Source organism: Drosophila persimilis, unplaced genomic scaffold, assembly GCF_003286085.1.
Source record: "Drosophila persimilis strain 14011-0111.01,24,50 unplaced genomic scaffold, DperRS2 tig00000124-arrow-pilon, whole genome shotgun sequence".
Taxonomy (NCBI): Eukaryota; Metazoa; Arthropoda; class Insecta; order Diptera; family Drosophilidae; genus Drosophila; species Drosophila persimilis.
In genome coordinates this window covers 3147588-3161773 of record NW_020825294.1, presented here as the reverse complement: position 1 = coordinate 3161773, position 14186 = coordinate 3147588, and the positions used below count along the sequence as shown (strand labels likewise).

General features: G+C 39.5%; 1 protein-coding gene across 1 annotated transcript; it reads left to right on the top strand.

Annotated features, from left to right (window-relative positions):
• The first annotated feature begins 8315 nt into the window (after positions 1-8315).
• LOC6593580 (trypsin) lies at positions 8316-9172 on the top strand. Its single transcript, XM_002018835.2, has one exon. The coding sequence runs from the start codon at positions 8353-8355 to the stop codon at positions 9130-9132; it is 780 nt and encodes a 259-aa protein (XP_002018871.1). The 5' UTR covers positions 8316-8352; the 3' UTR covers positions 9133-9172.
• The last annotated feature ends 5014 nt before the right edge of the window (positions 9173-14186 follow it).

Sequence of the window (14186 nt, the reverse complement as noted above, 5' to 3'; positions counted from 1 at the left end):
ACTGAAACTGAATTAAGACCGCAAATTTATGTGGTGGCAATGTGGCACGGAAGGTGGCAGACACCAAATGTGGCCAAAAGACAAATGCTTTGGTTTTTTCTGTAGTTTCAGGGAATTTTAGGCAGCAGATAGCATATGATATTGCGGCATGGAGAGGAAATGTTGATGGAGGGGAATTTATGTATTTTTTTGTAGCAGGTTTATTCTGATTTTGGGAGGTTTATTTCTAGGAAAACATATAATAGTTCCATTGGAATTTATGTAATATACTTTTGAGCTTCATTTAATATAAAAAATGATTGCAATAAATGAAATAACAAATTATTGGTAGAAAACTCATTGGAAAATTATCTACAGATTTTCTCGAGGTGTTATTTAATAGTAATAATTTCTATTAATTGTTGCCCGATTTTTTCCTAATATTTCCGATAAAATACCAAACTTTTGTGACTTTTCAAAGAATTTCGATTATTTTCAAAAATTTTTCTTTAATTCCCCTTTCCCCTGCCTTTGCATAATCTCTTGCAATCTGCCCGCCTGCCCCCCGCCCCTCCCCCATTGATAGGTCCGAACCTGAACAATCAACTCAAATTGATGTACATTTAAGGCCCCCAGCCCCCAGTCCCCCATGCCACACCCTCGTATACCGCTTTCGTGACAGCAGGAAACCATCCAAAATGTGGGCCTGTCCAGACCGCGTTCAGCCATGCCGCAAAGGCACGACCCCCCCGCCCCACACGTGAAGAAAGTAAGAAATAAATTTATGTAAAGGAAGAACAAGGTAGACAGACGCCATGCTTTCGGTGGTAGGCTGTTTAAATGGCGGGCGAGAAGAAAAAAAAAAATATATAAACAGCTATAAAAAAAGGTGAAAAGAAAGCTGAATTAGGTCCACGAATGTTGGATGCTCTTTCGAGTTTGGCTGGCAATGAAATTGCCAATAAATATATTTGATGCATATAGGATAAACAATAAACAATAACAATAAAATATAAAAAAAAAACAATAAAAAATAGTCATTTTTGGATCTCAAATTTTTATTTTAAATTTAAATTAGAATTAATAAGATTGTTTTTTTTTTTAATTTCTTTAAACCAAAAAGTTGTTCCCATAAAAGTCCAAATTTCAACAATTGTTCCTCTTTCGAATACATTTTATAGTGTTTATTTTTTTAAAGAATATTTTTGATATATTTCACGCATTATGCAGCAGCGCTCCTCTGGCTTATAATTAAGTATCTTTCAAAATTGGTAAAACATATATAAAAAATGGAGAATTTTTTGTGTAATAATGAAGAAAACATAACATTGAGAAATTTTGTAATTATTTCTGAATACTTTGGTAGTTTTTGTACGCCAAAATCAAAAATGGCGGCTGTAAAATGGCCTCTCCACACGATGTATCGTCCCCGAAGTTCAATTCTGAAGCCTTTTGTAGTGAACAGACTTAAATTTATTCAACTTTATGAAATTAAGAGAAGAAACAGAATTATTTAGAATTAATTAAAGGAAATTTAGATGAAGAAATTTTTTTTTTTTTTTTGTTTTAAAAAAACTATATTACTATATTTTTTTAAGCTCAATTTAGTATAGTAAAATATGTCCATATGTATGAATCGGATCGATAGATTCAAATTTGGTTTCGGGAAAAACGTGTTTGAAGTTCTTTGAGAGTAGGTGCGCCCCACGTAGGTGCTTTCGAGACGCTCTCATTCGAGGTATTCCTGTCTCGTATCGAAATATTCTTTCACGCACATATTCCCCAAATATGTGGCTTTAATTTTTTGTGGAACAAAATCAATCAAGAAATATATAATTAATAAATAAAAGAGCCTTCCCTTAAGTCATTCACAAACGTCTTATACGAGGTTAAGTACCCCCCTTTGTGGTAGAGTATTAGATGAGTGGCACATTTTAGAGGCTGTGCGCGCACTTTAATAAGATTTATTAAGTCGCAGGGCCTCCGACATTCAGTTGGTCCTTGCCAGTGCCCAGGTCCTTGGCAGTGTCTTAACCGAAAAATGGCAAACAAAAGAGGAGGGGAGGGGGCACCGCGCTGTAAATATTTGTTACACCAACTCTTGCCACGAGACGACCACCGACACTGTTTGCATTTCGTGTTGTGTTGTGTTCCGGCTGTTTGTTCCCTCTCTCCCTACTCCTTGCCCCTCTTTCGCTCTATCCCTATCTCCATCTTTGTCTTTCCCTTTCCCTTTCGCTCTTAGTCTTTGTGTTTATTTTGCAGCTAATAAAAAGTTGATGTGTTGCTTTTGCAGCAGCAGTTTTTTGTCCGCCTAAAAGCCGGCAACGAACTTTCTCTCGTCTGCCAATTTTTTTTTTCTACCTCCTTTGCAGGGCATATCGAAGGGGTAAAGTAACTGTTTCTGTTTCTGTTTAATGGAGCCTGCAATTTTTGTTTGGGGAAATGTTTGCTCTTTAATTGTCGGGTAATTAGTTTTCCGTTCGTTTCTGGCAGATAAGGGCCCCCAATCTGTGTAAACACTTGATAATTTAATTGGAACTATGAGCATTCGTCATATTATTGTATATGATATGTCTATAAAACTGATTTCTTGTCCAATTCCCAGAAAACACAATGGCCCTGATAACACCATTCGTTCGATGGAGAGTGTGGTTTTTTTTTTGTTATTTTTTAAAAGAGTAGTTTTTGGGGAATTCAATTAGCTGCCACTCAACGCTAAGGCTGTTGAAATCTTATCAAAAAATGTACTTAAAGAGGTTCAAAGAATTATTGAGTGGCTGATAAAATACATATAATGATAGATATTGGCAGATATTGGTCTGGGAATTACCTTTCTTTTAGGCAACTGCTTTAACTTAGGCTCAACCCCAACTAATCATAACCCCCTAACCTCTCACCTGTCGGAGGGGCGGGGACGAGACGACTCGACTGCAAGCAATTGCTTGGCCTTTGTTGGCCTTGCGCCCGTGTTTGTTCTTGTATCATAAAAACCAAATTTAATAAATATTTGGGGCTTTCAGCAACAGCAGCAGCAGCAGGAGGCAGTCGACCATTTCAAAAAAAAAAAGTCAGAGGGAGAGAGAGAAAAAAGAGGGAGCGTAACGGGGTGGGGGTGGGGAGAATGGAAGTCAAGCGGCGGAGGGCGGGCGTCATATAAAATTGATGCCTTTGTCGTCTGGTGGTGCCACCTGGGCGGCCTCTCTCTCTCTCTCTCTCTCTCTCTCTCTTTCCCACCCACATGCAGTGCCAGTAAATAATGTAATAATCTGGGCCTGAGCCTGGGCCCCGTGGTCCGTGGGTGCCCATAAACCGAAATTTATGCACAAAATTCAATTATGCTTAAAATGTGGTTAATAGGCCCGACACACTGGTGGTTGGTGGCCGCCGTGGTCCCTGGCAACAATGGGGCATGCCACAGCCCATGGGAAAAATACATACGTATCTAATGAAATTTATTAAATATTATTCAACATATTCCTGGCCCCTTTTACCCGTCTGCCCCCTTGAAATTAGATATCGTTATGTTTGTTATTTAATAAACAAATTTTGCATCTTTTTGTTCCCCCTTTTTTTATGGGGCTCATATGAGTGCAGAAATTGTTTGTTGCCGAGTTTTATGATGCATGCCACCCACAAAAAAAGACAAACAAATGGCCAATGGCTTTGTGTTTTGCCGTTTTGTTTATGGACCTGCCTCATAGTCTCATCTCTTTTTTATGATTTAGTAGACTTTTCAGAGAGTGGTTTACTCTGCCATTCTGTCGACAAAAAGGTAAAGTTAATTTGGACACACAAAAGTTGGGGCGTAAACTACAGAGGGGTTAACTTTTTAATGCCCCAACAAGTACTAGCCTTCCAACAGGAGCTTTTCCTCTACGCCTTTGGGCCATAAACGAATCCACTTAGATCGGAATCGAATCGGATCAAAGGGGCGGCTCAGATTTCTATGCTAAGTGCTTGGGGCTTAGTAGCACTAACTAAAGCCCCCTGATTGTGTATCCCTTTACTCTACAAGCAATTGACATTGGTTTCTCTCTCCGTTGGACTCAGAGTCCTGGCCCTGTCCTGCTTCTCACACGCCGACAAACGATAACGAAACAAATCCGTGTACATGAAGTGAACATTTGAAGACAGAAACAACCAACAAACACACACGGACGGGATTTGCAAGAAAAGCACAAGGCAGAGGAGGTCTGGTGTGACGAAGTGGTAGACACCCTAGGTTACTGCTGATTTGAATTTTATTGGAGAACCAGGAACAGCAGTGGGTTTTCGTCCCACTGTGCCGCGCGCAACTAGAAAGAACGCAAAGCGTGGGAGCGAAAAAGGTCTCGTCTCGATCGCATCACCGCAGCAGCAGGTACCAAAACGGCGTCCGAAACGAAAAGCAACGACGAACGAAGCAAAAAGTAAGAGAGGGAGAGCATGAGTGCAAATGCAATAGCCAAATGCACACTCTCTTGCATTTGCAAGAAATTCTTCTTCCGATCGCCCTCGCAGCAACAACAACAAAGGCAATCTCTCTTTCGCTGGCCAGGCCTCGCTCTCAGCACAAATACGGGATCAGAATGAAATTATACAAGGTGGTGGGTAAGCTTACTCTCTTGATGAAAGAGCGAGAGAGAGAACAACGAATTTTGCTGCTGTACTGCGTTGCGGGAGCGGACTTTGAAATCGAAGCTGCCCATGGCTAGATTGCGGGACTTGCGATTCGGAGGTCGAGACTGTGGGCTAGAGTGGGACGGCGCTAGCGAAATCAGATAACGCGTTGTCAGAAGTGCCTATGTATATTGATTTTCGCTATCTTTTTTATGGGAAAGCATTTAAAATTGTAACAATTTGTTAAAGTATATCCCAAAAAAGTGTTACAAAAAAAGCTCTTTCGATATCCGATTTAGAACCCATTCTAAATTCTAGAAATTGTGATGAAAAATACAAATAAATGTGTACAATGCTTAAACATTATACCCTCTTTTCCAGGGTACAGAAAACAAATACAAATACAATCTCTGTGTCTGGGTGTGTGTGCCAGTGTTGCAAAGAAAGGATGTCTGTGAGGACAGGAAAAGACTCGAGTGAGTGGAAAGACAAACTCAAAGTCAGCTCAAAAACTTGCAAAATGATTTTAAATGACATAGGAAATGGCAGGACGCATCCCATTCACACACACAAACATATATATAGTCACGAGTCCTTGGCTCCGATCTTGTTAAGATAAAGTCGCCTTGCGAATATTAACAACAATAACAACACAACAACAACAAAAACAGCAACAAAAGAAAGCACAAAATAAATACTAAAAACAGAAATGGCTACAACAGAAGGTGGTGGGGCGCGTAGTGGGGACAGGGGGCGTCCCGCCCGCAGGTTGTCTAGTCGGTCGAGAGGCTAAGACAACGGCGACACGACACACATATGAGCAGCCATGACCATGCGGCACGGCCAGGCCAGGCCAAGCCACTGCCTCGAAAGCGTTTGGGTCACAGTGGTCTGAAATCAGGAAGGAAATTCTGTAGTTTCTTAAACGTTTTCGGAGATCTCTCTCTCACAGAGTGGCTTGGCCGCAAAGGCTGGGTTTTTATCTGGTCACAGGACATTGGGCAACCGAGGAGCATTGCTGTATGACGCGTGAGCACTCAATCGACCGAGGTGTGCTGCTGCACGTCTAACCGAATCGAATTGAAAGCACTTCCAAGTGTGGCAATCGATGATGGATCGATATTGGCCTTTGGAATATTATCCCTATTCTTAGTTAAAACTTTGATCAATATTCGAGGCGCTTTCCCCTGGAACCCGGCACCACTGTCTCTGCCGCTGTCCTGTCACTAGTGCTCCCCTGTCGTGCCTTTATTATAACGACAACGTGAGCCATTTTCCTTTCTTTGTGTTGCTCCATTTTCCAGTCGCTCGTCTCGTCTCGTTTCCTTTGCTTTCCCTCCATTTTTTTTTTCTTAATCTACTCACAGACATTTTTCTTTCAATGTTGGCTTCGCTGCCGCCACCCAGGCACCCACCAGCAGCAGCAGCCCCCTCTCTGAGCTCTGCTCCTGCTTTTCTATTTGTCACCCAGATAAGTGTTTTGTAGTATTTTCTCTGCTTGTTGTGTGTGTGTGCCTTCTTTTTTTTTTGTCTTGGGTTTGTGGATGGAGCATATCCTTTGATATGCTCAGCGAAGGAAATCCAAATCGTAACTGCACGAAGGCTACGTGCCTTGTGGCCCTAACAGCAGCACCAGCAGCAGCAGCATAACCAACTGTCATGTCAGTCGTGTGGGTGGGAGAGTCCCCAAGCTAAAGGAGCATCCTCCAGCAGTGCCGCTGTTCCACAGTTCCACAGTTCCATTCAACTGGCAACTGTCTTTAAGACTCTGCCACAACATATCCTGTCCTACGGCTTTGCCCCTCTCCCAGCCCCTTCGCGAAAGTTAAGTGAGTTTGAGATGCCGGCGAAACTACTTCAAATCTTTGGTAATAGATATCAACAACTTTTTGGGGCTACCATCCCCCCCACCCCCCACCGCCCCAGAACATGAGACCAAGACCAAAGCGAAGCCGAAGCCGAATCCGAATCCTGTGCGATGCTGCCGCTGCGGGTCTAATAGATTGTTCCCCCCTTCTTGGGAGTGCGTTTCTTTGGCTTCCATGGGACGCTCCGTGTGTGTGTTCTCTAAATTAAAAATGAACTTTGGCAGCTCTCGAATTCATGGTCATGTTAACTTTTTGCTGCACTTGCCTCGTGCCTCGTGCCTTGTGGCTGGTGGCTGGTCAACTCTCTGTTCACTCAACCGCTCAACCACGCCGCCCTCCTCCTCGTTTGTCTTGTCAGTGAACCCCCCCAGAGGGGTTGAGGTGGGACTTCCTTGTAAGTTAGTTACTCACTTGGCTTTAGAGACAGTCGCTTCTGTGATAAGATAAAGCTTTACGAGTGCTGTTCGCGGTTCTTTGTGACTGGGGCTGGGGGCTGCTGGCTGCTGCTGTCGGGTTCAACAGATTGCAGCTGTCTCCGCTGTCTCTGGCGATGTGGAATGCGTTTTGAAGTTTCAAGATCGACCACAGATAACCAAAAGGAACATAAGGTTATGGCTTAGAGGTCATTGTGAGGCTTAGTTGGGGTTTATTGGGAATTGGTTTCTCTGAAGGTTCTACGAGAATAATTTATGGTTTTGTAAATGATAGGGGGATTTACAAATTTGTATATAATTACCAACAAAAATGAAAAACACCAAAAATACTATGCAAAATACTAGACATTTTTATATAATTTCATACAAAAAAATTTGAAAAAAGTTTATTATTAAAAAAATATTACTAATTAAAAATATTTTTTCATAGAATAGAAATTAAATACAAATTTTAGGAAAAGGAAAAAAAGGAAACTTCAATACAAGAAAAATTTCAATTCTAAAAAATAGTACAGAAAATTACTACATTTGCGGATGATTCTATATTGTCAAAAACACTGAAATCACTTGAAAAAAACTTTTAAAAAATAGTAGAAATTTGTATAAAATGTCCTAAATTTTATTAAAAACTCTTATTTTTTATCGAATATAAATTTAAAACAAATTTTAGGAAAAATACTTCCAAACAAGAACAAAGGTGAATTCTAAAAAATAATAAAGAAAACTACTACATTTTTTAGGGACACTTAAAATATATCATACAAAATTCTAGAATTTGTTCTAAAATATCCACCAAAATATTAAAAATGTTTATTATTAAAAATACTGAAATTTGTATGGAAAATCATGTGGCAAGACCCCTGAACACTTGCTTCGCTCGGTCGTATTTTTAATATATTTATATATCATATTTAAAAAAAAAAAAAAACAAACTGTCCATATAAGAAAAAAAAATTAAATCTAAAAAAAAGAAAGAAAAATAACACATATTCTGGGAATTTCTGTGCGAATCATTATCAGATTAGCAAATAATAATCATAAATGGTAATTGAAATTCCCCAAAAATAGGTTTGATCTTAATCGAAAAGCGATTCGAAAGCGAAAACAAATCAAGATTTTCCCCAATTCGATTCCTGCGATTGTCTCCTGTCAACAGGGGGACCTCGAGAATAGATTTACCATCTTGAGATTGTCTAGAGATAGTGGCAAAGGGGGTATTGGCACGCGTTTATGGCAGCCACCGAGCCACCACTGTCAACAGATCTAATCAACAGACACCGAAAGAGCGTCAGAGAATGCCAGATAGGGAAAGCCTGATTTACTGATTTTCTGATTTACGGCCAATTTTCTGAGCGCAATGGCATGGTCATTCGATGGTCAGTTGATAAGGCACCCATCGATGTGCCTTCCCCATATAAATGCGGGGACATTCAGTGGCTGGAGGTTCAGTGAACGTTGATACTCGTACCATGAATCGTTTGTTGCTGTGTGTTGTGGCGGTGATCGCCTTGGGAGCTGGCTGCTGCCAGGCCCGTCCCGACATTGACTTCCCCTTCGGACGGATTGTCAATGGCGAGGCCACCTCCATTGAGACCCATCCGTGGCAGGTGTCCATCCAGACCTCCGCCAAGGGCTCCCACTTCTGCGGCGGCAGTCTGATCAACCAGGACACCGTTGTCACCGCCGCCCATTGCATGCAGTCGTACGCCGCCTCCGAGATGCAGGTCCGTCTGGGCTCCACCTCGCGCAGCAGCGGCGGTGAGGTGGTCAGCGTCAAGGCCTTCAAGTACCACGAGGGCTACAACAGCAAGCTGATGGTCAACGATGTGGCTGTGATCAAGCTATCCTCCCCCGTGCGTGAGACCGCCAAGGTGCGCTTCGTGCCCCTGGCTGGCACAACGCCCAGCTCTGGCACTCCTGCCACGGTCACTGGCTGGGGCACCACTTGCTTCCTCGTCTGCTCCTCGCCCGACAACCTGATGGCCGTCGGCGTTGACATTCTGCAGAAGCAGGACTGCGCTTCCGATAGCTACAGCTACGGCGAGTCGATCCTCGACACGATGGTGTGCGCCGCTGGCGAGAAGAAGGATGCCTGCCAGGGCGATTCCGGTGGCCCACTGGTCGCCAACGGACAGCTCGTCGGTGTCGTCTCCTGGGGCAATGGCTGTGCCTGGACCGGCTATCCCGGCGTCTATGCCGATGTCGCCCCTCTGAAGGACTGGATCGAGAACACCGCCGCTGAATTGTAAATCGATTGAGTAAATGATTTTTAAACGATTTTTGCATGAATTTATGTGGCTTATGGAAGGGTGGGAATATTTTTGTGAAGAGACTTAAAAAAATGGCATTTGGTATTTCTTTTAATTTGGTATTTTCTGGATTTTTCTTTGGTATTTGGTTTTTTTTATTTCTATTAATATTTTTTTATTGGTTTGGTATTTTTTAAAATTGTATTATTATTAAAAACAAAAAATATTTTTTATTTAAAGTGTGATATTTTGTATATTTGTTTTTTTTTTTTAATTTTTATAATATTTAATAATTTTTTTTATTATCATTTTTGTTGTTTTTTAGCTTACTATTTTTTGAAAATGTAATATTTTTTTTCTGGGTTTTTTTTTTTTTTTTTGCTTCCCTTCTATTTTTTAACCGAATCCAACTTTCCTTTAAAGAAACTCCAACAGGCTTTGCTTTACTTCCTCCAGAAGATTTCCTCATGCATTTCCTCGGAACTTTGCCTCTAGAAATCTTTGGAAAATATTTCCATAAGATTGATTTAGCCTAGTCCCAGAGGTTACTCAAACGACCCTCGATCGCATCGCTCCTCGTTGCCTGGAAACTTTTGTTGCACTGACACTGTCGTCACGTACTTAGCCGCACCCAAAAAACGGAAAACGGAACTCTGTTTCTGGGTAAAACTTCCACCATTCACGGTCTTTGACTAGAATTTTGATTAAAAATGTTTTTAGATATTAGATAACATTTAGTCCCAGACTGCGACTGCGACTGCGACGGCGACACACAGGAGGAAAATCCTCGTGTTGCCGCCCATTTTGTCTACTATCCCGCCTTTACTGGTATTTTATTGCTCGGCTTTTTGTGCGGACGGGGGCGGGGCGGGGGCGGGGGCGTAACTGTTGGTTGTTTTCTATAAAGCTGTTAAATACTTAAGTGTAATTTATGGCATGCGATATTATTCGGTTTTCGGTTTTCCGTTGTGTGTGGTGTCGGTGTGTGTGTGTGTGTGTGTGTGTGTGTGTGTGTGTTGTCATGTTTGCTAAAAGTTTTACATATGCGGCAAAACCCCTCGAAAACCAAACTCGAACTTCAACTTTGAAGCACGGATAAGAACCCCCGGGCACCTCCCCCATAACGAGAGTACACTCGAAAAATGTGGGCAATGGATTATGGCTTCAAATCAATCATTTTTAGGTAATCCTCTGAGATATTTTCTATAAAAAAACAAAATTTTAAGTAAAAATATATGTACATTGTACATACATATATTCTTTGGTTTCTGAAATTGGGTAATTAAAAAACAAATTTTTGTAGGCTTAGTATTTTTCAAAATTTGGTATTTTTAACTGCAATATTCTTTAAAATTTGGTATTTTTCTTTTAGTATTTTTAACGTCCTACAAACCACATTAAATGGTTTTTACTACAATTTAATTTAAATTAAATTATTTTTTATTTTTTTAAGGGTTTTTGGGTTTATTTTTTTTTAACTGAATGATTTTTTAAAATTGTTATTTAGTATTTCTTAAATTTAGAATTTTTTAAATTTAGTATATTTTAAATTTAGTATTTCTAAAAATAAAATATTTTGAATTGGTAATTTTTAAAGTATTTATTTTTGTATGTAATTATTTTTTGGTAATTTTATAAAATTTGGTTTTTTTATTTCTGGTTTTTTGGGTAATTATAGTCATATACTTCTCAGATTGTAGTAATATTTTTGATAATCTTCGTTAATCAATTTCTCTGAGTGTAGAGGAACGTTTGTCCCAAGTATCTGGTGAATAATATGTTGGGCAAGCAGCAAACAGTAGACCTGCACGAATTTCTTACCAGACAAAACCCGAATTTCGGTAACTGCTGTCCGTTCTTGCCATCTCTCTTTCTCTCTCTCTCTTCTGTCGACAATTCTTTGCATATTTTGGGGCTGTCTGTCGCCTTTGAGTGGCTTGTTCTGCGTGTGTGTGTGTGTGTGTGTGTGTGTGTTGGGGCAGCCACAGACAGGAGCCATATGCCCAAGTCTATTAGCACTTAATAAATGAGCAAGTTATAGACGAGTGCTCCTGATTGTCCTAGCTGCTGCTGCTCCTGTCTGTCGCTCTTCCTCCTGTTGTCCTCCTGTCATGTCGCTGGCATGTTCCGATGGAAAGTCTTAGATAAGCAGCTAAAGATTGACATCAGCCTGTGTGGCGACGAGTTGTTTAAGAACTCGTTTTTTGCTTCGAATTTATTTAAAATATACTCGACGGAAGGTCCCTGAATTTGGGAGGCTTTTACATGTAAATAAATTAGAATCGTGGGGGAAGAGATATGCAATCTTTTGGGAGTTTATCAATTAAGTTAATAAATATGATGATTTTCATACTTGCAATAATTTCTTAATTGATAAATGGTGCATTTCAGGGGGGGTCCTTCATTTAATTTATAAATATTATATTATTATTATTATAATAGAGAACGTATGGGCATGGCTTTCGCGTAAAGTTATGAATCCGGAAAACAATTTGAAGATGTCGCCTGGAGCGAAATATCCCAGGACTATTTGAAGTCCTTTAGTACTTTTTAAAATTTTGTATTTTGTACTGCAATATTCTTTAAAATTTGTTTTTTTTGTTTTAGTATTTTTAACGTGTTATTTTTATTTAATGTTGTTTTTCTAAAAATTAATCAAACAAATTAAAATATGTGTTTTTTTTAAATGTTCTTTTTTAGTACTGTTTTTAGTTTTTATATTTTTTAGTTAAATGGTTTTGTAAGTGTTATTTAGCATTTTTTAAATTTAATAATTCAATGCCAAAACGAATTTTGAAAGTCATTTCTAATAAAGGTGGCTACACCCATTATTAAACAGATTTTAAATATAAAAATAACATTTACTTTTTCATTTATTTTAATATAAAATTAATCAAAAAATATTTAATTTAATGATCGATAAAAATGTCAACTTTTTTTAGGTTAAAACACAAAAGAAAATATAAAAAAAACACTTTGGATTTTTTTTTGTTTTTTATAAAAGAATGTAGTCTTTAATATTAAAAAAATATACTTTTTCCAAATTCATACTTGATTGTTAAAATGATATTTCTTATAGAAAATTCATTGACTTTATTCTATTGATTGGCAGTTTATCTAAGATATAATTATTTTCTTGTAGGTAGAAGATACCCGAAAGAATGGTTATTAATTGGAAAATATTTATCCCTTGATGATACTTTTGTTTGGGAATGAAAAACAACTTGCCAAATGTTAAGGTGAGTGCTAGTTATTGTGTAAATAATAATCCATCTATATACGCACCTAATCCATCTATATATTATTTAACACAAATTATGCCATTTTCCCAATGCATTTATTTATCTATTTAACGATTATCTAAATTGTTTACCGAATGTGGCATTAAAGGGAATTAAATAACTTTCTATTTTGGAACTACTTTAACTTTTATTCTGATCGAATTTCAATCCCTCCAAAAGGTGGCAATAAATCGTTGGAATATATCGAATATTTGCTCCAAAACACACACTTTCGTTGGGATGCACGTTTTATTGTTGCTGTGGCCGGCCTTTTGCTGCCCCTAAAACTGAAAAATTCCACAAATATCTAACAGCAGCAGCAGCTGAAAAGAGAGTGAGCTTGGGGCCCTGGTCTATGGTTAGCCATGAATCCCCGGCAGAGTACATGAGCCTTTCGTTGCCCGTCATCTCGTCATTCTGGCAGGTGTAAAATTATATGCCAGACGCGTGGGGCATGGCACAAATCGCCAGCGTCCTGTGTGGCATGGATTTCCGTTTTTCCCTCAACCCATACATTCCAATCATGCATACATATATGCATCGTGCGTGTGTGTGTGGGTGGGTGCATGCATGTTGCATGTGGCAAGTGCTTCACTTTTCAAAAGATAACAATTTTAATTACAACATTTTGCGCAATATTGGCGCAACCGCAGGATCCCATCCGACGCCCACCAACAGCAGTCGGCCACTCAGGGATGCCACACAGTAACTGAAGTTCTACCAAATAAGAGGATGAAAGCGGGGATGTATCCTTACAGTACATATATATATATATGTATATATAAATCGGTTGAGGGCTGGGGTGTTCTCGAAAGGATGGCTTGAGTGCCGTAAATCGTAGATTGATTTGGGGTTTCCCCCAAAGAAACAAATAAAAGAGGGTTTTTATTGGCGATGATTGCGTTTTATATTTGAGATTGTGCTATTTAAGAGATGTTTCTAGAGAAAGAGGCTGGATATAGGCGATTCAAAAGGGTTTTCAAAGGGTGAAAGTGATGTTGAACTCCACCAATGGTGTATCTACGAGATTTAGCTAGAAAAACAATGAAGATCTACCTTCAAGTGAGGCAAAGGTCTCATATATCCAGAACTTCCGATCAGGCTATTTAAGAGCTCTACTGAAAGGAAAACGAATTAAGACACGAAATAATAGAAGATTTTTCTAATATTCAACTCCAAAAAGATACTTCCTTCCGATACTTCCCAATTATATTAGAAATAAAATAATTTGAGCCCTTTAAATCATATATTCATAGCCCCTGAAATCTGTATAATTAAAGACTATAGTTTATAATTATACCACATAAAATATCTATAATCTGACAGCATCTAAAAATTCTTCTAAATATTCATTACATTTAAAACAATCACCCAAAAGCATGCAACGTGAAATCCGATTGGATTTGAGGAGAAATTGAGTGCCGGAATGCGGGCAGGAGTTAAATAAATGCCCTCCTCTTGTGATGAACTTTTCTCTGGTCTGGCACATCAGCGCTACGTTGATGATGATGCATTTAAATTGAAGCTGAGATGATAATGGAGTCGAAACAAAAGCCCCGAACTGTCGGACAGGTGGCAGGTCCATGGATACCGCCGCTGGCCTCTAGCGTAAAAGAACGCCATGGCCCTGACAGCTCAGCAGCTCAATAATATGAGCACATTTTAAGTATAAACATTCTCGCATTCTCATATGTTTATGACATAATGACAGCCGCCCGTCCGACCGAGGAGCCCCACACATGTATGCCATGCCACGTTGCACTGGCGATGCCA